General features: G+C 48.7%; 1 protein-coding gene and 3 non-coding genes across 5 annotated transcripts; all 4 read right to left on the reverse strand.

Annotated features, from left to right (window-relative positions):
• Positions 1 to 6,506: 6,506 nt before the first annotated feature.
• On the reverse strand, positions 6,507 to 18,705 carry LOC104687584 (somatomedin-B and thrombospondin type-1 domain-containing protein-like). 2 transcript variants are annotated; one of them, XM_010396770.4, is made up of 5 exons: positions 15,176 to 18,705; positions 11,292 to 11,486; positions 10,294 to 10,372; positions 9,617 to 9,793; positions 6,507 to 7,422 (listed from the first exon to the last, which is right to left on the reverse strand). In XM_010396770.4, exons 1-5 carry the CDS (start codon positions 15,333 to 15,335, stop codon positions 7,305 to 7,307), a joined length of 729 nt encoding a protein of 242 aa, XP_010395072.1. In that variant the 5' UTR covers positions 15,336 to 18,705; the 3' UTR covers positions 6,507 to 7,304. The 2 variants fall into 2 exon arrangements, with proteins under 2 accessions (XP_010395072.1, XP_039419615.1); XM_039563681.1 differs by having other exon boundaries at positions 11,782 to 18,705.
• Positions 18,706 to 21,902: 3,197 nt separating this feature from the next.
• Positions 21,903 to 21,993, reverse strand: LOC120411094. The gene has a single exon (XR_005603509.1). It is a non-coding gene; the product is annotated as a small nucleolar SNORD12/SNORD106 (small nucleolar RNA).
• An 863-nt stretch (positions 21,994 to 22,856) lies between these two features.
• Positions 22,857 to 22,947, reverse strand: LOC120411095. The gene has a single exon (XR_005603510.1). It is a non-coding gene; the product is annotated as a small nucleolar SNORD12/SNORD106 (small nucleolar RNA).
• Positions 22,948 to 23,738: 791 nt separating this feature from the next.
• Positions 23,739 to 23,823, reverse strand: LOC120411096. The gene has a single exon (XR_005603512.1). It is a non-coding gene; the product is annotated as a small nucleolar SNORD12/SNORD106 (small nucleolar RNA).
• Between the last annotated feature and the right edge of the window lie 3,306 nt (positions 23,824 to 27,129).

Below are 27,129 nucleotides of genomic sequence, written 5' to 3' on the forward strand. Positions count from 1 at the left end.
CCCCACTCACTCCTCTTTTTCAGCTCACGTCACAAGTGCTGAAATCAAAGATATTGTTCATAGTGCAGAGAGGATATTGTCTCAGAAGCAGGAGGAGCACAGGAGGTGCCCGCTGGACCAGTGCCAGTCCGTCACTCCAGTGATCTTCTCACAAAGGTCAGTGACTTCAGCATTAGAAACTTTCCTGGAAAATGAACTGGAAGCTTAGGTTCCTACTATGTGGTACCTGAGCACTGAAGGGCTGGTTCCTTCCAGCTAGAAATCCTTTCTGCTATTGAAACCGGAGCCCTTTAATCTTAAGCAGCATCAAATGTTGTTATTGTAAGATTGCATAGCTCTGTGGATAAATGCTGCATTTAACATTCCTGTGTAATGAAGTAAAACACTCTGGTCAAGAATGGAAGTTTATTTAAGGCAATATAAAAATATTGCCATTAATCCAAGATTCTTGTACACTACAGACCAGGATGCTGGAGAGCAGCCATTGTAAGCAGGACAGATTTAAAGGCCTCCCCATGTGCAGGCAGTCATTATGTCTCTTGGTGGAGTCACAAGGCGTCTTAGACAAACAGTAATGACACATAGATACATATACCTATACCGTGGTATCTACAGCCCCATGGACTGATGCCAGCTGAGCATGGAGCAGAAAAAGCAGGAGGAAGGGTGAGAACTTGACCAAGATTAAGCTTGGGAGTGGGAGCAAGCAGTGAGTCAGAAGCTCTCAGGATGCTTGCCCAGCCCTGTGCCCCTCTTGCCCCACACACCACAGGGGAGATGCACATTCCTGTAGCTGCAATCATCACCCACACTTGGGATTTCTCCACTGAGATACCTTCAGGATTGGCATACCTGCTTTGTGATGTCAGGGAACAAAGAGCTGGGACTCCTGGAAAGAATGAATTTCCAGCCAAGCTGGAAATATCAACTAATTTTCAAAAATTTTCAAAATAATTTCCTTTGTTTCTCTTTTTTTTTTTTTTTTCCTTACAGCTTCTAGAAAATCAGTCTGAAAAGTTTTGCTAAGGTTCAAAGTGGTCCAGCTGCAGCCCTGACACAGACACAAAACGTGTTAAACAGTTTACATCATAAACCCCAAGCAGTGGGGCCCAGTCATGTGGGCTCCTACCAACACCCTATCCTTGGGGAAGCTTCCCCAGGAGCCAGCAGGATCTAGGGTTTACCTTTACCAAGTTAAACATGAATCACTGTTGTCTGATTCGAGATCATCTTCCCGGTACTTTTCCGACTAAATCATGCTGTTTTGACACACTAGTTCAAGAGCTGTCACTTTAATTATAAGAATGAGTGGTGATGCAGAAAACCAGCAGTAGCAGCAACAACAACAAAAAAATTACAAATCCCCAACTGTTAAAACCAGAGCTTTAATGAGAACAGTGGAGAGGCTGGAGAAGCTTCTTGCTGTACATACATGCAGGACAGGATGAGCATCCAGAGCATCTTGCTGAGGGACCCTGAGCCCTTCACAGAAATGGAGAAGTTTACACTCCCCCTTTGACAGCTAAGAAGATGAAAGAGAAGAGCTGCAGTCTTGGGGGTTTGTAAGAGGCCAGGAGCTGACCACAGCAGCAGGGTCCCAGCCTTGCCACCCCACTGCAGCTGGCACCACTTGTGAGACATCAAAGTGTTGAGCCTGATATCAAATTATTGACATTTTCAGATAAGGCCAGGTAGCAATAATGAACATTTGATACTCAAACCTTTTGGGGAATGAGCTGTTCTTTTCAAAAGAAATGGCTTCTTACTAGAAATAAACTTTCAACCTGTTTATCCTTCAAATTTCCTTCAAGTTGTTCACATTTTTATCCAAGAAGGTCTTTGCAGACACCAAAACTGCCCAGTTTGTGTAACATCTTCCAAGTCAACCCAAGACTGTGCATTCACGTTCAGGAAAAAAAAAAAAAAACAAACAGAACAAAAAAGCTTTGGTTTTGAGACTTGCATTTAGCAGGAAACAAAAGACATTCATTCTCACCAACCTTCCTCACTTAGAAAAATCTCCTCCATGACTTCAATCCTACTTCCTAAAGAAAGAGGTGAGAAAAGAAGTGCTCTGTTTCCCCCAGCAAAGCTCTGGGTTTCCCAGCTCTCCTCTCAGCAGCCCCTACAACCCACCACTTGTTTTCCCATCACACAATTCCTGTGACTCCAGGCACAGCCCCCAACCAGAGCAGTGACCCCAGTTCTCTCCGGTTAAACCTGTTACCTACATGAATGAGCTGAGGAAAACCAACAGGAGCCCTCCCAGCAACGAGTTTGTGACTCCAGAGCTCAGGGACAGGGGTTTGAAATCCTCCCCAACTTTGGAATAAATTCCAAGACAATATACAATCCAGAGCTCATATTCTCCAATCCTATTTACTGAAACAGTCAGAACTTGCACTTCCCATGGCACCCTGGGCATATTATTATACTATGCAATTTCCTTCTGCAAAAAGCCAATTAACTGCACATGTCTGCACCCATTCTGCCAACTACATCATTTTATAATTTCAGAACAGCAGCGTAAACTGTCAGGGAGTTATCAGCAAGAACTGCTCTGCAGTAATTAATAGATGCAAAAATCAAGAAAACGAGCAAACTAGGCACACAAATTAACAGTCAATTATAACACAGTAATCTACAGGGCTAGGATCTTTTTACCATCTCCCTGCTATGACAGAAGCCAAAGAGCAGACTAAACATGAGCTGATTGGAAAACTGGTTTTGATTTCCCTCTGTATGTGCTCCAAGACAGAGATCTGAGAGCAAGCAGGTCTGATTGTAGTTTGGGATCTTAAATAATTCCTGATGCCCCTTCCCTCTCACCTTTGATCAACGGGTGATGGAGTCATTCTGACAAAAAACCTTCCATAGTTGAAGTTTCTCTTTATCCTGGGAGCCTTTTGTTGATCTGGCCATTTTACACCCTTTCAGACACTTGTGAGTCCAGGATGGACACTGCTGGCCCCACCCTGTAGCCATCTGGGCCCCCTGGAAATCACTGCCTTCCACTGGGTTCCTGCCTGCACAATGCTGGTTGCTCAAAGCATGGACAGCACTCAAACCTTCAGCTTCACCCAACTTGCCTCAGAACCTCTGAAAAGTTCACTCCCACCCTGTTTTGTGGAAAGCCTCTGGTCCAAGCAATTGAGATTCTCCTGAGAATGGTGGGGTTCAGTGTAAGGTGGAACATGAAGCACAATACAGATTAATATTAAAGAAGAAATTCTCCACTCTACAAAATTGCAACTAATAAGAACTTTGAACATCCACTTGTCACACCAATTCTACATAAGATTTTCCCCCAATTTCAAGTACAGGGTTGCTTCTCCTGATCATCACAAGCTCTGCAAGACCCTACTGAAGTGGTAGGGTTTTTAATCAAGCCCTGCATACAGCAATTGAGAAGATAACCCAAGATACAGATGAAGGAGGGAGCCCTTCCCATGCATTGTCTTGCAGTTCAGCCCAAGACTGTGCATTTGTGGAGAGGGTTAAAGGATTTGATTGATTTTAAAGAAACCTCAACCTGCCACACACTATTCCATGAAAGTGAGGTTACTTTCCAGACTGAAGATAGATAAAACTGCTTTTGCACATCCATGAGCTGGAAATAAAACTGCATATTTATGCTACATCAACTTACTTCTTAGTAAAGGTGCACAGGACTGAACAAATCAATTGCAGGCACACGGGATCAATAATAAACTGGATGACCACAATCCTGGAAAATGCATTTGCTTAATTACATGGCTTCCACATTTCCCAATAAACTACACTTCAGTACAGTCACTAAGCCATTTTTACTGAAATGCTTTACCATAAAACAAACATATTTACAAATACATTTGCACAATGGATTGAGAGCAGCCCTAAGGAGAAGGACTTGGAAGGGCTGGTGGACAAGAAGCTCAACATGCCCTTCTGGCAGCCCAGAAACCCTCCTGGGTTCATCCCCCCAGCATGGGCAGCAGGTGAGGAGAGGATCCTTTCTCACCTGTACTCCTCTTGCAGTATCAGAACCATCATCAAGGAACTAATGTTATAATTGAAAAGAACTTATAAACTTCACCAAAAAAAAAAAGGCAGAAAAAAAGAGAGTTAGTGATCTTAATATTTAAAGACTCAAAATTAAGAATAAAGGAAAAAATGTTTAGAAAGCTAGAGATTATAGAATCGTCTCAGTTATGGAGAAGTATTGCTAACTCCTACCATTCCAGGAGAACATGCTCAACTCGCAAAAGGAATGGTTTGTTCTTAGAGCAACACAGCTATTTAAGAAAATTACATTTTTGTTGTTCTTTTTCTTTACCTTTGGCTCCATTTCTGGGCATATTTTACCTCTTGTTTCTAAATGCACAAGGGCTCTTTCCTTATGGAAGGAAGTAGATTCTCATATATTCAGATGAATGCAATCCCACATACCAGGACACTCAGGGAGCTCATAGGCCTATGAAGAGACCATGTAAAAAACGATCTTTTAACACCTTCTGTTTCAAATGCAGAAGAAAACTGCTTAATCCCAGGCTGGACATTACAGGGGCCTCTCTTTTTCCCCATTACATGTCAATGAAAGATTTCTCTACAAAAGAAAATCACAGGGGCTCTTCAGCAGGTTGTAAAAGAACCTGGATTTTTTGCTTGACTTTTCATCATTAAATATTGAGATCCTCGGCTGGAGAGCAGGGGGAAGTGTAGGAACATCACTTGAGCTTAATTTTGCTCTTACATAAATCCGACTCACTGGTGCTTTGGCTTTATTTGCTCTTCCTTTCATGTGGAGCCAGTCAGGTGTGTGGAAGGTGGAGCTGCCTGTGCACAACTGGCAGCGCCGCATTATCAGAGCCCAACGGGATGATCTATGGAAGATGAGGACTGAGCTCCTGGCTTTGCCTATTTGCTCTGGGAGATGTTCTCCTGTTGATAACCAGTGGTGAAAGGTTTTTAGCATTGTCATGGGAATGGCGGTCATCTTCGGAGAACAGCCTCTCCTCCATGCGAGGCTGCCTTGCTTGTTTACACTACAAAGCCATTTTTCAGGAGTATTTTGCCTTGGATTTCCAATAGTTTCACTTTTCCCAAAACCCAGGTAGTAGAAATTACAGAGATCATAATGATGAATGGTGATACAACTCCTAAAGGGAAACAGGCAGGACCCAGTATGTGTCAAAACCATGAGCTAATTTTGACTTGTAGGGAAAGTGATCTGACAACTTCATTACCTTCTACTCAAAAGGCTCACTCTTGCTCTCTCTCACACACATGCTTCCCCCAAGAATTTACCAACAGGATTTGTTTGTACAGTCTCACATGGTGTGGAGGTGAAGCCAGCACACTGTACAACCCTTTTTAGCATGTGCTGATGCAGAGACATTTGCAATGTCTTGTGTCATCAAGTGACAGCCTGTGCAGAAACACAGCTGCTATGAGGGTCCCTCGGGGGCTAAATCTTTTATACTGCTGCATCTCCAGGTTAGAGAGACAGAAGGAAAGGCCTGGCAGTCCTACCATGCCACCACCAGTAGCTCTTGTTAAGACCTAATGTTATCAGCTCTCAGGGATGAGGCAGCAGCAAGAAAAAAACCCTTGTGGAAGACTTTAGTTTTTTAAAAACTACTACAAAAAAACTGCACCCTTTATAGCTTCAGTACTCAATTCTGAAAGAATGTGGTAAAAGCAGGGTTTCCCATGATCAACAGTTTGGGTAGATTTTGAAAATGAAAAACTCTTCCAGTATCTGCCTCCATTCTGCTCCTGAAATGACCACCTGCCTCTTTAGGATCCGGTGGCTCAATAAGGGTCTTCTGCAGGACAAAGAAAACCTTCCAGTGACAAAATGCTACTCTGATTAAAGACCACCAAGAAATGAAACTGGCTTTCAGCTTGACAGAGATCCTCATTGCAAAAACCAAAATTACATCCTCCAGTGATTTATTCCCAACCCATCTCTGGGGATCACACCCCTTCGCTCACACACCTGCAAGTGTTCTTGAGCAGGCCACAAGTTAGTGACAGGTTATGTTACACAATGAAGTAACGTAACAGTGAAGACCTTTTGTTTTTTCCTTAAAATTTTCCTACTCTGGGATGCTATCAACCCCTCTGAGTCTTTAATTCACAGACAGCTTGTAACACACCATGAGAAGCAGACCCTTGCTCTCAAATCCCTACTGCACTGGCCAAAGGCATCAGGCGCTTCCAGAGCTCTCATGGCCCACCACACACCTCAGCATCTGCAGCACAAACCCACAGTGCCCCTTGATGTCTCCATGCAAGACCTTCAGCATGGTTATTAGAGGGGTTTGTGATCCGATTCCAGACTAGAGGTGGGGCCGAGCATTAACACTCTCTGCTGGAGCCAGCCCTGGCCACTCACCTGGGCATGACAAATGCAATGACCTTGACCTCACCCTGCAGCGAGTTCCTGTCTGGAACAAATTAGACAGGTTAAGAAGCTAAAGAGATGGCACCACACAGATTAATCAAACAGACAGACATTGGGAGAAGGTCTCCAGTCTCCTTTATTTTCATTTATAGAAATGTATGAATACTAATCAGCAGAATATAAGGAAAATATTTCAAGTATTTCCCAGTCAAAAACACAAGGCTATAGTCAGCCCTCCTGGCACAGCTGAGCTGACTTCCTATTTAGAGCCCAAGGACTGTATTGCATTTTGGACCAACTCAGGGATGTTCCTTGAACCTGAATTCCAAGGGCCAGTTTGTCCCTGGTACCTCCTATCCTCAGATTTGACAAACACATTTCCAAGTTCTGTCATTACCTCAGCAGCACAAGATCAACCCTCTGTAAGACTGAGGGCCAAATGAAATTATGAGACCAGGGAGGGTGAAAATAGAAGGAACAGATACACAAGCATGAGCAGGAAGTATCCACAAAGTGCTGTTGCCACAAAAAGAAGGCACTTGAGTTAATTTACTCTGCATTGTTGATTCCTCATTGAGACTTTAGAAAAAGAATAATTAAACCTGAGTTCTTACGGCCTTTTTTGTCTGATTTGTTATTTGGTAAATTCTCACTCCTTTCAAAAAAGGGGGAATTTGCAAGAAGTCATCAAGGTCAGACAAGATTCTCTCAGGGAAAAAAGAGATCAGCACTTCCCAGCCAGCCTGATTTCTTTGGAAATTGAGGAGCACACAGAGAGAGAGAGGATTCCAGGTGCCCCTGTACAGCCAGCAACCTCTGAAAAGGCAGTGAAAGCAAAGCCTCCAACATGGAGAAGTCATTGCTTTGGCTCCTGCTGCTGCCGCACACTGGGGCTTGCTGGGACTGCCAGGAGAAGTCAGATGAACAAGAAGCTGTGAACAGAAGGGCAGGAACAAGTGTCCAGCTGGCGAATTCTCCTCCAGGTTCCCTTGCATCGATGGTTCCCCACTGCCTGCCAGTGCAACAGCTGATTCCTGAAACACAGTCATTACAGGGAGAAGGTGAGAGAAAATGAGCTGCACCTCCACTGCAGGGCAGTCACCACGAGGTACAATAGGGCTTAAATCACCCAGTAAATCCCATTTAGTCTGAGAACATCCATTTTCACTCCATGGGCCCAGTTCTGCCTCTCTACCACTGTAAAGCAGCAGCAGCAGCAGCCACAGTGAGGCCCACAGGTTGTACCAATGTGAAGTAAAACCTAACAGTGACAGGAACAGACATTTTTCTGTAGCACTGTGCCCCTTCCCAGATTTTACCATTCAGTGGTTTAAGGGAATTCCTCACATCAGTATCTCCCAGCCCTGACCGTCGGAGAAGCACAGCTACCACAACTGGATCAACTCTTGTCCTATGCAGAGAGCTGCCCACAGATAGCCCAAAGACCCCTAACTTCTGCTTGGTTTATAGTTCTGCAGAAACTGGAATTATTGCTCTGCTCCAGATATGCCTGCCCTTGGCTTAATGAGGTGTCATGCTTGAGAGCTGCGATTCATGCATCACACATGGTTGGAAAAGGCTTGCTATATTTTTCTCTTGCCTTGGGGTCCTTTCAAAATACCAGAATCTGCACAGGGAGGATTCAGACAAAGCTGGCTGTGCACAGAGCAATTCCACACCCTCCAAAACTCTGGGCGGCAGCCTTACCTTTACTCCTTAAACATGTGAGCTCTCAAGTAGCTGGCTTCCCTGCTGGCTCTCACAGGTCTGTAACAACATGGACCCACCAGCTCATCTTACAGCAGGACTCTGGGAACAATTTCTAGGCTCTGCTCAGTTGGGATGGACTTAAGATATCTGCTGAGATGTGGGCTGAGTCCTGATTTCAGGGAACCACTCACCCCAACTCCATTATTGCTGCCTCTCTCCAGTCTTCAGCCTGCCAGCATCTGAGGATCATTCCCACAGGATACAGTGCTCTTTTTTTTGGAGCTTCCATTCCACATACACTGCTCTTCAGCAGATCAGGTGGATGACATTATCCCCTCTTTTTGCAGCCCAATGAGGAAATGAATTCCTGAATATATCTTTTATTTCACTTCATCTGATGCTCCTGGCTGGCTACAGAGTTTTATTAAAATAACATTACTGTAAGCTTTTATAATAACTTACATGTTGAATGCAGGTAAGAGCTACTCTTGGCCACAGCAGTTAAGATTTTCTACTTCCTTATCTAAAAGCTTACATAACAAACTGAGGAAGAAAGGAAAAAACTCTATTGTAACTTCCTCTTCCTGAAAGACTGAGAAAAATCCTGCACACAAAGGCCATCACTGGCAGTTTTGGCAGCGCAACATTGTGTGCTTGAGGCTTGACAATCCCAGTTTAGAATTCCTAGTTCTAACAAACATGCTTATTTCAACCTTTACATAAGTTTGAAACATACTCCTGCCCAACACTGATGGGCAATGATTTTCTCAGGCAGGGCTGCCAGTCAGTTTCAGAGGTGCCTTTAGTAAGCAAACAATGGGATTAGGAGGTACCAGGATTAGGCAGTGCTGGACTGTGACTCCAGCGACCATCAGAGTTTGGGAGCCAGGACTTCTCTGTTGCTGGCTCTGCCCCAGATGTGTTTCCCAGCTTCAAGCCATCCTTCATCCCTGCCAGAGCTTACCTAACTTGTACAACCTGGGTGGTCCCCATCTATCACCCCAAAACTTCTTCAGTTCTCAAGGGTAAGGACGCTGAATGTGCAGAGACTTAACAGTACCTCCACCTCACCTCAGATGCCAGCACATACCCCAAGTTCCTAAGCCAGCTACCACTCACCAGAAGTACTCATAGAGGGTCACCCGTAGAAACAAAATCCCCAGTGCTAAAAAATAAGAAATAGAATTGGCTTTATTTGACATCTGACAGGACTGTTAACCTTAGAACTAAGGCTGGAGTGTCTTTACACTCCACAACTGTGCCACCCTAAAGTGAGTGAGATTCAGCAGACTGAGTGCAGGTATTCCCACATGCACTCCTGGCTTTGCCCCTGGTTTATTACATGAGCTTCACCACATCATTTCAATTCTGCAAGAAACTCATGGTACACAACAAGAAGCAGTTAGTATACATAGAGTGCTCCAGAGAGCTGCATGCAGTGCACTGCGACCCTGAAACAAGCGGAACAAGGGAGAAGAATGAAAAATTCAACACGGAAACAAGAGCTAAAACTCTTACTTTTGGCTGCCGGTGCCATCGCCATAGCAATGCTGACTCGGGGAGTGCAGAGCCGGGTGCTGACACTCCACGCAGATGGTGTGGCCCTCCCTGAGGTAATGCATCCAGCGAGTGTATGAGTGGTGGCTGTGCAGGCAGCCCGGCGTGATGGCCACGAGCTGGAACTCCACACAGTACCTGCCAACCGAACAATGGCGGGTCAGCTCAAAAACCAGGGGAGGCCCTGCATGGGGCTGCCAGAGCCACACTCACCTGTGAGACCACAGATCACTAACTAAGAAAAACCAAACCAAACCAAACAATCCCCCCATCCAAGGTCATTAAAAGCAGAACACGTGGCGTACCTGCATTTTGACAAGGTTAAATAGGGAATAAAACTATTCTGCTGATGCTTTCAGCTAACATATAAAAAATATCAGGTATGACTGGCATCTGTTTTTACCAGTAGGGACACAGACTGGTCAAGCATTTGACTAATCTAATTCCAAGTCTGGTACCCACTTGCTGAGCCACACTTCCTCTATCATCTCCTCTCAGAATAGGTTTCATAGAGCAGGTTGTGACAGGAGCTAAGATTTGGTCTGTAAAGGTTTTCCTTGTGATGATCTCCCTCCTGCAACCGGAGAGACTCTGTGGGTGGCATATGGCTGAGTCCCTGAGCTGAGCCTCCAACTTACCCTGCCCTTTCACTGGCATCAGCTGCAGCTCTTTTCTTCCTCGCTTTTCCAAACCCTCCTGTAGTTATTAATGCCGGGACTGTGTATACCAAAGAGAAAGGGTACAGAGCATCAGTGGCAATGCTGCTCTAAGGCTCTTTATGTCTGCAAAACAGAAAAGATGAGCTTTTAATGTCATAGGGTTTTAACAGGCAACAAAAACAATTCTATTTTCATATTATCCATCACTGTCAACCATTCCACTCAGAAGAGAATCTGTATAACTGACAGATTTTTGCCTGAGCAGAGTAAGCCTACTTACAGGAACAGCCAAAGACAGGGGGAGGCAATATTCACTTAATGCCAGCTCTCAACAGGTTTGAAGAAGTCACTTGCAGCTGTAATCCAGACTGGACAGATTTTGACCCCAAAATACCAACCAAAATGACAAGCAACTCTTCTAAAAGAATCATAAAGGTGTTCCATGAAAATCTGATTTGAACAAACTAAACCCAGGCTTTTTCTCCAGAAACCATCTGGAGGTCTCCCTTGCCTGCACTCTGCTCCGGTGCAGAGAAGGCATATCTCGGCCTTGAGAGGTATTGCTCTTTTGTGACTTTTTGCAGATAACTCATAAAATAAAAAAATACATATATAAAAATGAAAAAAAAAGTGTTCAACACCCACTTACAGAAGTTTTAAACAGACATAAATCTGCCAATCTTACCAAAATTTTCAGAGATTTACACTTGTATAAGTGAGAACACAGCAGACCTGTAACATCTCACTTTTGAGACACAGTGGATCACAGTAAATAGCAGGTACCACTTCCAACACTGTCCTGGGAAGGATGTGTCTAAGCCCTTGCATGAAGAGCTCAGTTCTCAATTAGCCCAGGCAGGCCCATGGCAAACATCCCGGTGTCTAAAAACAATTCTTCAAACAGAGTAAAAATCAGCTCTGCTGACCCAAACCAGAGTCCTCCCCACAACTACCCAGACACTTTTCAATGGACTTACTCAGGGACTGTTGGCACTCTGCTCCTTGCCGAGTCCAGTACTCTACACAGCCAGCCCTCTCCTCCAGAGCAGGACATGCTTCTCCCCCGTTCCTGGGCTCCTGAATGATGTGCCTCATCCGGACACGATAGGTTGTCTTACAAGGCTCTGCGCAGCCACTCCAGGCACTCCACTGAGATACGACACAGGGGATCACTGGAAGAAGAGCAACAAATGGGGATGTGGAAGGTTAAAGGAATGATGCCAGTGAAATGCCTGCTCCAGAAATAACATTTTTTGACATAGCTCAGCACAACCTTCCTTATTTTAGACCTGTCCCATAGTTCTCTTGGGCAGTTCTGAGTAGTTCTCCTCCAGGCCCCTTCACCGACCCCACAAGACGCACTGAGCCCGGTGGTGCCCGGACACGCAGCCAGAGCCCGAGGCGAGCAGGGGACTGGTCCGCTCGGGGGCAGCGGGGCCGGGAGCGGCCGCGGCCGCAGTCCCTCACCTGTGCAGGCCTGGGCGTAGTCGTGGCAGCAGTCGAGGGTGCGAGCGCACGCCTGGTCGCAGTAGCAGGGCCCGGTGGAGCCGTCGGGCCGCCGGCCGGCGCTCAGGCAGGCGGCGTCGCGGCCGGGGCAGCACAGCCCGCGGGCGGCGCAGCCAGAAGCGCGGCGGGGCAGGGCCGGCGGTGGCAGCGGCAGCAGCAGCAGCAGCGCCGGGAACCAGCAGGGACTGCCGGCCATGGCCTCGGAGCTCCGCCACCTGCGCTGCCACCGCCCGCTGCCCCCCCCCAGCTGCGGCGGAGCGCCGGGGCGGAGGAGCCGGCCCGGCCCGGCCCCCACAAGCGGCAGGAGGCGGCCACACCGGGCGGCGCTGGGGCGAGTCCTGGGGCGGCCGCTGCCCCGGGACCACGGTGTCAGCGCATCCCCGGTCCGGGGCCCGGTGTGCCGGGCTGTACCGGGACTGTGCCTGCTTTACTGGGGTTGTACTGGGGTTGTACTAGGGCTGTACCGGACCGTGCCGGGGCTGTGGCCAGTGCCGAGCCGCCGCCCTGAGGCGGCAGGTGCCGCCCATACCAATACCCTCATCTCCTGCCACACTCTTTGTGGCACCTCGCGCTGGCCGCGCACCCGACAGTCCCTTTCTGTGGACTCATCAAACCAAAAACTCTTCAGCCCTGACTGCTGGCATTTACCCACCAGATTATCGAAAGATTATCATAAAAAGTAGATTATAAAGGAGACCAATATTTTTGCTGGATTTGACTCCAGCATACCTCAGGAGCCATTAAAAAACAGAAAGTACTTCATTGCCAGTACAGCAGCTCCTAAGGAACACGATCCAGCTGGCTATGCTACCTCTCTACAGAATTACCCTGTAATTTCTTCTTAATTCGAAATGCAAGAAGTTTAGAGAGATTACAGCTACTCCTGTGAATTATCTAGCTATTCAGTACAAATCAAAAGGCTTTACTGTAACTTTTTAATCAAAAGAGGCTTGCTCTAAAATATTGATCACAACAGATGTTATACCTTGCTGAACACTGAACTGGGATTTATAAAACCCACCCACTGGTTTTTGGGGTTTTTTTGCAAGCAATTATGCTATTGTACTAAGACGGGGTATGGACAAAGCATTCCCATTTCAGGGAAACTGCAGCAAAGATGTTTCTAGAAAAACAGAAAATAACATCAGAGGACAGGTTAACACCTTCAGCATGTACAATTCTGGAGGCATGCTGACACTGCATCAGCTTGGGCATGACATGGTAAAATGTTCCAAAAATATAAGAAATAAAAAAAACTTTAGCTTTTTTGTATATCACTAGATGTCTGCAGCAAAGAACAGGCATCTCATTTTCTTGGCAGTGGTCATATTGTCACCTTGGAAATCGCACATGTAACAAATCCTTCAGTGAGCAAGAGGCATAAAGGCTGGGAGAGGAAAGAGCACTAGAAATCAGTAGCTGTGGGGTCTAGGAAGCAGGAATTTAAATATATCAGGTGTTAATTTCTGCCTCTGCCAATGAGTCACTTACTCTGTGACCTCAGGTAAGTCGTTTAACCAATGCATGTCTCGTTCTTGATCTAGAACAGGAAGGACATTCAAAAGGAGATTGCATTACTCAGCTAATAGTTCACACAAACCAGAGGCGGGTGCGGCTCTTGCGCAATCCCCCGAGGGGCAGTAACAGAGCACACTTCCCTGGCCCAGCACTCATGCTGCGATGCTCCACATCCCCCGCCAACAACTGAGGTAGGAGGAGCACCTTCACATTATTCTGAGATACACAGACTGAATGAAAATAAGCTTCAGAAAGCTATGGGTCTGCATAAAGACTGCAATTTTGACTGACCCTGTGCGGTTAGGAAAATTGGATCTGGGTCCAGGCATCTCAGTAGGGATTTTATTCAACCCCCCTCCCCAGCAAGTTCTTGGGAGCAAACTTTGTTTCTTACATTCCCAGAGTGACAGCAGTTCTCCCTTGTTCTGGTTTGACATAGCCCTGGGGATTTTTTAGGGTTTGGGTTTTTTTTTTTTTTCCCTCTGACAGGCTCTGAAGATGCCAAGGAAACATGGCCCAAGCCATGCTGGACCACATAAGCCCAGCAACAGATTTCTTGCAAGACAATTGCCAAGTCTGGGTGGGTTTGCTGGCCCTGTGAGGAGTATTGGAGCCAAGCAAGCGTGATTTTACAGAAAGGAAATGTGGCTAGTCTGTCATACAGGGAAAAGTTCAGGAGCAGAACAGCTTGCAGGGATGTCCTTGGGAACACCAGTGGGTGTTCCCTGTTGTATAAAAAGGGGCATTCTTTTGTTGATGAAAAGCATAGTTGGTCAAGATAGAAGTTTTAAGAGCAATACAAACAGAGGATGGTAACTTTTGGGGGAGAAAAGGTTTAACTGCACCTTCTCCTCCAGGTTTTTTGGAATTGTTTTTGCCCTGGGACCTCACAACAAGTTTACACAGGACGACAACCAAGTCCAGCTCTCTGGTATTTCTGGTAGGATCACGCTTTCTTCTGCTGCCTGCAGAACTCAGCCCACGAGTCCCAACACACGTTCTACAGTGTGATCACCAGCAATTTTTGACAAGTCAGATGATTTGTGCTGTGGATGATAAAGGAAGGCCTTTGGCTGAATGACCAGAGCTGCCTACAGACCTCACAGCTATTGTTCCGTAGCTGTGGACCAGGACTGAACAGGATTGGACCTGGATTTTATCCTAAGACATCATAGAGAAACAAGTTAAGAGCTTTCTTTGGTTGCTTTTTCCAAAACTGTATTTCCATAGACCTGTGTGACCCTGCATTAAAAATTAAGAGTGCTGTATGTTCTTTTTCCACCTGCAGCACAGCACTGCTATGAGCAGTGTCTGACTCAGAGCCTTGAAGAAAACAGTCAGAAGCAGACATCTGAACAATGAAAGAGGTCACATCTAGACCACATTAGCAGAAAACCACAGGCACTGACCTGAGTAACATCTCTTACCAGCACTGCACAATCCAGATGTGCATAGTAGAGATGTGCACAGTCCAGATGTGCACAGTCCTTTGCAACATGGTCCAAAGGGAGCAAGACCAGTTTTTTCTTCTACAAGAAAAGTTAGGCTGCCAATTACTCTGCTTTCAGCAAGTCACAGCTAAATATGACAGCAAGTGGGATGAGTTACAGCTGCAGAAGCTGAGAGGCCGGGCAGCATGCATACAGCTCTCACAGGACAAGGGCACTGTTCCTACTCTTCCAGTTCCTGAGGAAGTGGAATATGAGGAAAATAAAGATGAATGAACCCTGCAATAAACACTGCTACAACTCTCTCTACAGGGCTACCACCTCACCCTCTCTAGGAAATCCTCTATAGTTGTCATGATCAGGCAAACCTACAGGAAACCACAACTCACCCGTGGCTGAACCCAGTGCTGCATTCCTGAAGGCCTGAGAGATCCTGTCTTCCGTTAGCCTTGCAGACCTCCCAGGAAGCTTTATATCTTCCTGTTCCCAGCTCTCGAGCCACAGCTGGGGAAACAGCAATGCTGTGATTGATGGACAGACTCCTGTCATTAGGCAGAGGGAACATCTGACAACACCCAGATAATGGTGAGCTTTCCTCTTCAGTGTGAGGGAAAATCATTAGACTCATCCATGGATAGATGCCTTTGTTAGATTCCCTGTCACCATTCAGACAGGAAAAAGGCAGCTCAGAGGAGACAATGGTTTACGTTTTGGTTAAAAAAAAAAAAAGGAAAAACAGCAGGGAGAGAACCCACCAATGCCCCTTCCAGCAGCCTGCAACACAGGGTAACTGTGAGGCACCTACTTGTTACTTGAAAGGAAGACTTCATCACCTCTCTCAGGCAGCTGGCTGGGCCATCCTCTGTGCCTGTCATATCCAGCCCACACAGCCTGGTGACCCTGCACCCAGACCCGATCTGTTTTCTGTCAATCCTCTCCCTGCTCTGCACTATTCCTGCAAGTACTTTTCTACAGGGCAGGAAAAGAACAGTAAAGAGCAGATTTGCAACTGCTTTATAAACTAACAAGATAACTCAGGAGTTGTCCCCTCCTCACCAAGCCTTCAACTTGCCAAAAGGCTATGGAACAGCAGGTCTACCTGGTCAGCTCAGTCAGAACAAAAACCCAAGTCTGCATGCAAAAACATTCACCAAGTCACTGTAGCTCCTTTTGAGAGATGAGACCTCACCAGCATCCCTTTCACTCCTGCCGATGTTGCTACTTACCTTTACAGGCCGCAACTTCACTCAGGAGAACTTCAACAGCACTCTGGCGGTTCCAGAGGCAAGACTGACTGGTGGGACTCTGGCCATAGTTTAGAGGAGTGACAGAGAGGGCTTACAGAAGGAAATAATGACCAGCAGCACAAAGTATGTCACCCATATGACACAGCAGCAGCTGCTGTGAAGCATGTGCCTGAGGTCCAGGTTTTCATACGCCAGGAGCCACTAGAGGATGCACATTGCTTCTGGCACCTTTGGCAAACAGCCTTTTCCCCAGGCATTTTTCCTAAACCCTACTAAGGCATTTCCTCAGGAACATAAAGTGCTGACTAAAAAGTTCTCTGTAAATTCCAGTCCTCCTCTGTAGATTACCAAGAAAATTGCATCTATAAATATCCTGCTGTAAAACAGTGACGGTGAATACTCAGAGGAAAAGTCTGCTTTAAACTGGTGGTGTCCAGGGCCTGATCCACATCTGCTGAAAAATGGATTCACTCTCAAGACAGATCTTCTCCCATAAGGGCTGTATCTCAGAGAAAATATGTTTTTATACCCTCTTATTAGCCTAAATTCTTGCAAACATGAATGGAGGCCAAGCCAGTATAACAATTACAGCACTGCTCTTGTAAGGCTTCAAATGATCTGAAGCCATCTGCATGACATGACAACTGTCTCTCTTCATCAGCAGGCCAGATTTGGAAACATTGGTCGGGGGTTAAGGCAATGTCCACCACTGCTGCAACTGTGCAGCACAAAGTGAGTACACATACTCCAAGCTGCTCAACAAGGGCAGAGGTAGAGCTCAGTATTTCTTCTCACTGGGAAATGGTACCCGGAAGGCAGCTGCTCCCCACAGGCCAGGCTCTTTCCCAGACCGAAGTCCAGTGTGTGTGGGAGGATCAAAAGCAAAAGCCTCACCTGTCAGTTAAAGAGCAGCCCTGAACCAGGAGGCTGTTGAAGACACTGCAGCCACCCGCAGTGGGAGGAGCAAGTAGGTGTGGGGCTGCTCTGGGGCAGCCCCTGGGTGCAAGACACACCTCCAGGGAGCAGCTTTCATGAACAGGCTTCAGGGAATCTGTCTGGGCAAGCAGCTTCTCATGAGGCTGCATTTACTGACTGACCAGCCTCGTGCAGCAGCTGAGCCTCCCCAGCCCACAGGAAGAACACCTGCTACCCTGCTGGATCTGGAGGAACGTGCCTTGCTTCATGCAGTCAGCACTGAGACGGCACCTCCAAAGGTCTTGCCGGCCCTGGAGATCCTCGCTGGAGAGTGTTACGTGAACCTGAGGGAGTCTGCAAAGTAGAGAAATGAGGCCAGCCCCTGGATTTAGTATTTGCTTTAAGACTGAGGAAGTCAAGTTTATTCTGAGCACTAGAGGGAAGATTTTAAGCTGACCCAGTCACAGCATTCAAAACTGAGCAGAGCAAGCAACAGGCACAGACAAGTATAGACAGTCCAGTGGACATTTTCCCAAATGTAGCACTAAAGAAATCAGGCAGATTCTCAGGATTACATGGATAGAAAGGGTCCTGAACCTGTTTCCATTTCCAAGACATTTTGTTGCACTCCACCACTGTAAGGGATCTGCCAAAAAACATGGAAGAGTCTATAGTCTAGAAGTTATAGCTGCAGAACATCTGTTTAAAACACTGGATGCTGTAAGAGACAGAAATGCTCTGCTTCAAAACAAAGTCTTCCTCTTACTGCCTGGAACAGTCTGAGGGTCCCAAAATCTGGATCTTCCTTGGGTGGTCACAAACTCAAGTTTGTGCTTCGCTGGCTGTCCATGGAAATGTCCAGCCTATCAACACAGCTGATGTGTCAGATAATCTTATCACTGAGCAGAGATGGAAGCAGAGGAAGTAACACAGCAAGTAGAAGCAGCAATAAGTAATGGACTGTGCTTTGCTATAAGCTAATATGCAGCAGCTAACACATGGGTGTAGAAAGAATAATAATCACCATGCAGTCAAAATATGCCTGGGTCTTTGGGAATACAAATGTTAAAACTCTCCCTTGTGTATGAAAATTTCTATTAAAAGCAACATCAGACAGAGAAATAATATGTGCTATTTTCCTCTCAAATGCTCACGCCACCAAGAAACAGATCTGTTTGAGAAAAGTAAACATTTGCTTAAACATACCAGCCCAGTGAGTGACTCCAGGTTTCAGTTTAGAAAGTTGCACAAGTACCTACAGGAAGGTTTCTGTTTCTGCTACAGCTGATAGAACTGACAGCTCTGCCTGGCCACTGACCCGCAGAGCCCCCACAGCACCGAACGTGGACGTGCCATGGTTCTGCTTCGCAGGCTGCTGAGAGCTGCAAGGGAGTTCTCTTTGCAGAGGAAGAGCTGCAAGTCAGCCTTTGTTGAGAAAACGCTTCCTGACCTCCATCTCGTTCAAGTCAACCAATAGACAAACTCAGGAGCTGGCCAGGGCCAGCAAAAGTCAGGCTGCTTTAAAGCCAGAGTTAAACCTCCTCATCCCTACCTCTTATCAAAGCACGTAGGAAGAGATTTTCAAATGGGGTTGTCTGCCCCCATGCCTGCTACAGCCAAAGCAGTGTGTGTACTGGTTCCCCTTGCCCCGGGAGGTTCTGTCACGGCTGCTCTGGGGACACTGGAGCGGGTCTGGGGGGCTCTGGGTGCATTGGGTTTGGGGGCTCCGGGTGCATCAGCTTTGGGGGGCTCTGGGTGCACTGGGTTTGGGGGCTCTGGGTGCATCGGCTTTGGGGGGCTCTGGGTGCACTGGGTTTGGGGGCTCTGGGTGCACTGGGTTTGGGGGCTCTGGGTGCATCGCCGTCTGGGCCAGGCCGGTGCGGCCCTGAGGGGCGGCAGCGGCCGCACAGCGCCCCCTGCAGGCTGGGCCTGGCCCAGCGCCCCCAGGAACCCAGACCCAGCTCCCAGGAACCCAAACCCAGCTCCCAGGAACCCAGACCCTGCCCCCAGGAACCCAGACCCAGCTCCCAGGAACCCAGACCCAGCTCCCAGGAACCCAGACCCTGCCCCCAGGAACCCAGACCCAGCTCCCAGGAACCCAAACCCAGCTCCCAGGAACCCAGACCCTGCCCCCAGGAACCCAAACCCAGCTCCCAGGAACCCAGACCCTGCGCCCCCAGGAACCCAGACCCTGCTCCCAGGAACCCAGACCCTGCTCCCAGGAACCCAGACCCTGCGCCCCCAGGAACCCAGACCCTGCTCCCAGGAACCCAGACCCTGCCCCCCCAGGAACCCAGACCCTGCCCCCCCCAGGAACCCAGACCCTGCCCCCCCCAGGAACCCAGACCCTGCGCCCCCAGGAACCCAGACCCTGCGCCCCCAGGAACCCAGACCCTGCGCCCAGCAGTCAGGGGCTGCCTGGGATTAGCACCCTACCAACAGTTTGAAATTTCATCCTGATGCGTGCATGCAGTAGCAACAGTCTGAAACCTGACCTGAGCAACTGTTCTTGCAGAGGTAGTAAAACATGCCAAGAACATGTTTAAGCTGCATCTGTGCCTCCAGCTCCCACTGGACAAGCAGCACTCTCTCCTCCCTACAGGATGTTTGCTGGTAGGTCTGCTCATTACATTAATGAAGTAATTATACTAGCAGCAGTTCTGGTCCCTCATCAATATGTAGTGTCAAGAGATCACACTGCTTACATTAATTGAATGAGAAAAATCTCTATTCAATTAAATTGAAGACTCCTTTGAATTCTGAATAGTAGTCGACTTTCCATCATTGCTGTTTCCTAACAAGCATATGTGGCAAAGGCCACTGTCAGCTCAGACATCAAAAAGTCCCCTCCCAAAACCACTGGAACTGTTTTATTTAACTGAGGGACCACCCTTGTCCAGTGGCTGAGCACAGCCTGCCCTCGTGATACCTGCAGCACAGCAGCAGCCACAGCCTCAGCCAAGCACTTCTACTCCAGGGTGTGTGGAGCTCTGTTCCATGAGATCATGCCTCATCTCCTGGCTTGAGGCAGCAGGCAGCTCCATTATCACTCACAGCAGCACACTGTTGCTGTGCTCTCCAACTCCCCAAACAACTGGGAGATCCAGGAATGAGCTGTTAAACGTGGGTCAAGAGAATTTCAGTCACCAGCCAAATTCACCCAGTGCTCAGATTTTATTAAAAACAGGCTCTCAACAGTACAGAAACACACTGTGCTGCAGCATCCAGACACCCCCTGCCCTCTTCACAGACTGCCAGGGATACACCACTAAAGCTTTCTGGATTGGCAGGGGAGAATCAAGCCCTGACTCCTTTCCTTACACACAAGGCCATCCTTCCATACCTGACAACTGCTCCAAGGAGCATTTTCCTTGCCTTTAATGACTGTGGCAGGATAACATTCCAGGCAAGGAATGCAGCCCCTGCAGACAAAAGTATCCAACTGCATTAAACATGCAGCAAGTTCCAGCATACATTCCAGTTACATGCCTTGTACCCAGGGGACAAAAAATGTAACACCCTCTATCTAAGTTGGCAGGAGACAAATTCATCACGCCTGACAGCTCTGAGGAAAGACCAGAGCTGTCGCAGGGTGATGTGAATGCTGTGGCTTGGATGAGGATCCCAGGCAGCAGCATGGGAGCAGCAGAACCATCCATCTTCTTTAGCAGAGCACTGAAACCCCCGGAGGGCCCAGGACAACTTCTTTTAAGTCTCAACCTGTCAAGAGAACAGGCAACATTGTGTCTGTCCACTCTACCACAACAGCAAATATACAGCTTTCAAATCACCCCAGCCCCCATAAAAACCACCATTAGACAAGGGCTGCTCTGCAAAGAGCAGAAGCTTTCTCCCTGCCAAACAGGATGAACTCAAACTGCACTGTGGGAGCTTTTAGAGCAGGACATGCCATCAGCCTGGGGGATCTAACAGAGCAGAGTGCCAGAGAAACGTTCAGGCAGCTCAACCAGCTCCACCATCTGAACTGAGCACTTGTGTCCTACTGCATCCAGGAGCACACAGAGGGCACAATCCTGCTCTTCAGAGACTTCAGCCTCCCTGGAGAAAGAGCAGCTGCACCTGAACAGCAACAGGAGGCTGGAACTGGACGAGCCAGTGGCAACAGCAGTTTATCTGATGAAGTTATGTTAAGCACACTTTCTAAAGAATTAGTGAAATGCTAACCAGACAGGTTTTCAAATGTCACAGTTGATCTTCGAGTAAGAAAAATAACACCAAAAGCAATCCTTCTCTTGCAAACAGACACATTGCCGAAAGCATGACTTTCATCCACTTCTCGAGACATTGAGAACCTCCCATTCAGAGGTGGGGGGGAAACCCAGAAAGTATGAAGAACAAAAGCTCCCACACTCTGCAAGAAGTACCTTGGTTTAGCACTGCTTAAATGGGGCAAGACAAAAACATTACATTTATGCCCTTGAAGTTGAATCAAAACCTTTCAGACCCCTCTGCCACTAATTTGAGGTCTTTTGGAAGAACTTCAGCTAATAGGAACTTCCCTGCAGGGAAACTGAAGTATTTCAACAGGGATACTCAGGTTTTAGCACTTACAAGGGCCCCTTCTGCAATCCTAATCACTCTGCCAAATCTCCAGGGACATTACCTTGTCAAGGCACTGCAGAAACAACTTCCTTGGAGAAAGGTGTTCTTTCCATTTTTATTTAAGCCAGTGAACATAGGTGAATTAAAGTCTTACCATTCTCCCCTGGCATAGGGGCACACATGGTGGAGCAAACCAGACAACTGCCCACATCACACACTTCTTCACTGTCAGCTGCAGCCTTAACTTCAGGTCTCCCCAAGGCTCAGCCCCACTTCTGCCTTCACAGTGCCCTGGGGGTAAAGCCAAAGGGAACCATCAGCACCAGGCCCCTGATTCCAATGTTTTGGACAGTTGGTAACACCAGGGTGTGGGACACAGCAGCACTTCCCTGCTGGTGCATCAGACATGATCTGGCTTGAAGAGCAAGAAATCAACACTGTCGCTCTGATGGGGAAAAAAATCAGTCATCACTTACACCAGCAAGTCCCTAGGAGCTGGAGCTGTGGCTGCACACCTATGGCAGCTGTGCCACACTCACACCTTCCCTGGCAGAGCCACAAGCACCATGATCTAATAGCAGAGGAAGTAGCAGAGCCATGCCCACATTTGCAATCCCTTCACACTCCCTTAACCTGGCCAGCACGGGTCAGGGCAGAAAAGCCTTGCCAGCAGCACCTTCCACAGGGACACACTTCAGCCAGAATGGTTCCTGTTCCTTAATGGGGCAGCTGCTCAGGGCAGCCCATCACCCACACATCTCTGTGCACAGTGCCCTTAAAATGAGCCCTCTGAACACAATGCAGCAGGGAAGCAAACAGGACAGAGCAGTAAGCCACCATGCTATTCCACCTCAACACACACAGGGGCAGCTTGCAGCTTCCTTGGCCTGCTGGTTGCCATTCACTTTGGACATGATGGAACAGGAGGCCCTCCCTGTACTCTCATTTCTGCAATACCTAGGCTAACACTCCTCAGTCTGGTCTCCAGGGTTAAACCAGAAGCAATTCCCTTGCAGAAAGATATTTCCTCCCCCTCTTCTTTTTTTTACCCTCCCTTCTACTTTTAAAATTTAATTTACACATGTGATTCACACCTAATTCAAAGACTTACCATTATGTGCTAGAGGTTCAGGCACGATGGAGCAAACCAGACAACTGCCCACATCACACACTTCTTCACTGTCAGCTGCAGCCTTAACTTCAGGTCTCCCCAAGGCTCAGCCCCACTTCTGCCTTCACAGTGCCCTGGGGGTAAAGCCAAAGGGAACCATCAGCACCAGGCCCCTGATTCCAATGTTTTGGACAGTTGGTAACACCAGGGTGTGGGACACAGCAGCACTTCCCTGCTGGTGCATCAGACATGATCTGGCTTGAAGAGCAAGAAATCAACACTGTCGCTCTGATGGGGAAAAAAATCAGTCATCACTTACACCAGCAAGTCCCTAGGAGCTGGAGCTGTGGCTGCACACCTATGGCAGCTGTGCCACACTCACACCTTCCCTGGCAGAACCACGGGCAATGATGGAGTTCATGTAAATCCTTCCCCCAAAATAGGTGGCTGGTTGGCATGCTCTACAGGTACACAGGGCAGGGAAATATTCCTTAAAAATATGGAGAACATTGACACATGGGGGTTCCAGAGCAGAGCTCAAGACAGCCAAGACCCTTAACAGAAAAAGAGGCATCAGGCAGAGATTAACAGATTATTTCTGCCTTTTGCAGCCCCAGGTCTGGTGCCCAGGTCTGGTGCCCATGCGAGGCTCTCGTTCTCCGCCGGCAGGCGCCGTGCTGCCCGTGCAGCCGCCCGAGCTCATGAGCACCATACGGTGCCCGGGGCAGGGCAGGACCCCCGGACAGCCCCGGAGCCGCCACGCACCGCCCATCCCGGGCTGCGGTCTCTGCCCGCGGGGCTCCTGCGGGAGGGACCCACACCCGGCACCTCTCCAGTGACAATGCGCGGCCCAAGTAAGTCAGTAACTCTTTTGAAAGAGCAAATATAAATACGTGTGGTTTTAGTTCAGTACGGAACAGTTATTCTGCACTTACCGCTGGGCCCTGGCAGGGGCTCGGGCCTGCCGGCGCACGCCGCGGAAGTGCCCTCATCGCCGGCCTGGCGTGGGGCACGGGGCTCCCGCCGGCGCCTTGGGCTCCGCCGCGCCCTACGGGGAAACAAAGCACAGTGAGCACCGGGGGCAGCGGACAGATAGCACCGGCCCGCGGCCGCTCCGCTGGTGCATCAGACACGACCTGGCTTGGACAGCGGTAGTCAACACTGTCGCTCTGACGGGGAAAGAGTCATCACCTCTACCAGCGAACGCCTGGACACGTCCGGGGACGCTCCGTGTGACCTTCCAGGAAAGAGCGGCCGGAGCCCGGTGAGGGGCCCTTGGGGATAAGACCCGAGGCCGAGCGGGAGCGAGGCGATCACACGGAACGGGTGGATGCCTCAGCGGTCGGGCGGGCGGGCGCGGGCACGGAGACGCCCCGGGCCGCCCGCAGAGGCCCGGCCACCCACCCAGGAAGGGGCAGAGGGGAATCCCAGATCCGCCCAGCCCACCAGTACCTGCACGCACCTCGCCGCTGCGGAGAAAGAGGCCGCGAGGGCCCGCGCGAGGCGCTTTATGGGCTCCGCAGGCCCCGCCCCGGGCCCGCCCTGCTCGCCCGCGCTGAGGGGCAGCCATCGCCGCCATGTCGGGTGCTGCCGTGGCGGTCCTGCAGAGCCGCTCCTGCTCTATCGCATCCCCGCCCCGCCCCGCCGCCCGCAGGGGGGCCGGATCATCCTCCCGCCGCTGCCGCGAGCTGGAAGCTGGGGAAGGCGGTAGGAGGCACGGCTGGAGGGGCGGTCCGCCATTTCGCGGTGCCGCGCGGGCCGGGCGCTGCGCCGCATGGCGAGGCCCGGCTGCGCTGTGGGCGGATGAAGGCGGCCGGGGGCAGGCGAAGGGGGGCGAGCAGCGGAACCCGGGCTATCTGTACGTGTGGTATTCTTTACCGGGATGGGCGAGCGTGGCTTTGGACATTTAATTTTCTCTTACAAAATAAAAATCAAAACAACAGTTCAGAGATGTTCAGTGACTTGTCCAAAAGCACGAGCAGCTGCAGCGCCAACATCCATCACGCCCGTGATCCCGTCAGGCCGGAGCAGCAGCCCCGGCAGTCTGTTCGGTGCTGCCCGCTCAGCCCTAGGTCGGCCTCTGCTGCTGCACCGGAGCTCGGCTTGGGTTTGTGTCGCGGGGGGACCCTGCCCCTGTCTGGGGTACACATCAGAGTCAGGTACTTGGCTTTTAGGTGCTTTAGGCAGGTGAATTATGTTGCGTTAAATAGTTTGCCACTGAGTGACGTGAGGAATGGAATAAAGAGCAAAGGATATGTCTTGAATGAAAACAGCCCAGTTTGTAACCCAAGCACTACCGTGAGTGGTGATTTTTATAGCTAAAAATTCAGCTTGGAAACGGGGTGTGAATTCAGTCATCGGGCTCTAGTGGAGACACTCCACATGACATCCCTGAATACACGTGGAAGGTATTCCCGGAGCCCTACACTCCAGCAGCCTGTGCAGCTCTTGGTGTTCAGCGAGGTCAGCCAGGCACGGCGGCTCGCCCTCCCCGGGGGTGGCCGTACTGCAGGACCTGCTACCACACGATCCCGAGCTGTTCCCTCCCTCCCTCCGTCCGTCCCAGCTCCTGCCGGGGAGGGCAGGAACTTGTGTCTCTGGAGTAACAGCAGCTGAAGAGATGGGGTTGAAATGGAGTCACGCAGGGCACAGGCAGGGAGAGGGACAAAGCCAAAAGCCTTTACAGCAGCTGAGACTAAACACAGGAGATGAACAGCTGCGTGCTGCAGGAAGAAGCTCTGGTCCAGACAAGCTCACAATCATGTCGTGGCTCCATGCTTTGTTTTTTTCTGTTTGTAAAATACACACAGGTTCTACCCCGACAGGAGGCACAGCCACTTGGTCACTCATTCCAAGGTGTGAGAAGGGTCGGCAGTGCGTGACTTGTCCTGTCAGCACTTCACAAACCAGACACTACCTTGGTACCAGATCCTACCACCTCATCAGGTCATGAGGGGACCTGACCAAGCTGATTGGGAGTGGAGTGCATTCTCTGGGACCAGTGGAAGGGGAAGGTCGTGCTTGAAATGCGATGAGAACAGGAAAAAGCCACCTGGTGAACTTGTTGGCTGGTTTCCAAACAGAGCCAGGGCTCTGCAAATACCCTGGGGCAGCCACAGGAGCTGTTTTAGATGCTCTGAAAGATAAGCATGCCTTTTTTGATTCACCTTCTTGTCCACACATCCTGCAGGGAGATAAATGGGCCTTACAGGATGTCAGGCAGAAACTGGTTAATTCAGCTGTTAAAATGCTTTTTCCAAATTGTGTTTGTATGCAACTAATTTTTGAAAGCAGCTTATCAAACAGGACTTGTGGAATAAACCTCAATGTTGTTAATCCAAGTTCCAGAACACCAAAAGATGAAAAGACAATCAAAGGAAGGACATTTTAAGAGAATTACAGGGAAAACTAATCTTGTTACACTGCAAACCCCTGTCACACACACAACACAAAAGGAACTGTAAACGTGATTCGTGTTCGTGTTGCCTAGCTTGGCAAGGAAGGGAAAGCGGGGAGGTCTGAGATAGTCAACAGCTGCAGCAGAATTTAATATTAAATTTATTCGGTTTTATGTTTGGGTTTTATTCTCCTTGGCAAAACCAAGTGGAAAATGTCTTTAGCTCAATCAGTCTCGTTGGACTCAGGAAGTTCCTCAAGAGACAGCAAAAGTCTCTTCAGTCCCAGTTCTCCTCCTTGTCTCCATACAACAGGAGCTCTGGTGCCCCACAGCCCATCCCGGGGCATCGGGGGACACTCCCGTGCCCCTGCCCAGCCTCACAGGCATGCCTAGGGTCAGGGTAAATAGCTAAAAGTCACGTTTTGGGTTTTTTTAAGTACCACAGCCCCGGGAGAATGTATTCTCTGCCAGCCCTCACAGAGACTCTGTCAGCATCTCCTATGTGCCAGCACAGGATCATTGTTTTCTCCGGGCAGGGGAGACTTGGGAAAAGATGAAATGCTCCTGAAAGGCCTTGTTAGAGTAAATGTTTCATGTGTTTCATTAACTCTGTTACATTGTTACATATGTTACAACTGTTACATATGTTCAGGGTTCTTTTAAAAGCTGAACTGAACATGAAGAAATCCAAACTTTAGTTGGGATACAACCTCTGCTTTCCTGATATAACAACCTAAACTAGAAAATCAGCACCAGATGCCTACAGTATTCTTGACATTTCTAATACAGATTGTGATTTTCCAGCAAATAGACTTTATTAAAAAAAAAAAAAAAAGGTAGGCATCAAGAAAGTCATGAAAAGACCTCCCTAAACTGTTGGGTCAGCAGCTTCACTGTGATAGTCAAAATAAAAGTCACACTGATGGGGCTTGGAAAAAATACTTCATGAGCTTCTGCGAAATCACACACACTGTTCTTTTAGAATAGGAAAAATCCCAAACACGAAATTCACAGAATGGATGGCTCCAGGCTGCTTCCCATTCCCATTCAGCTCTCCTACAGAGCCTTTTACAAGAGCTAAAAGGTGCGTTTTAGCTATCTTGCAGGTCA

This window comes from Corvus cornix, chromosome 20 (assembly GCF_000738735.6).
Source record: "Corvus cornix cornix isolate S_Up_H32 chromosome 20, ASM73873v5, whole genome shotgun sequence".
Classification (NCBI taxonomy): domain Eukaryota; kingdom Metazoa; phylum Chordata; class Aves; order Passeriformes; family Corvidae; genus Corvus; species Corvus cornix.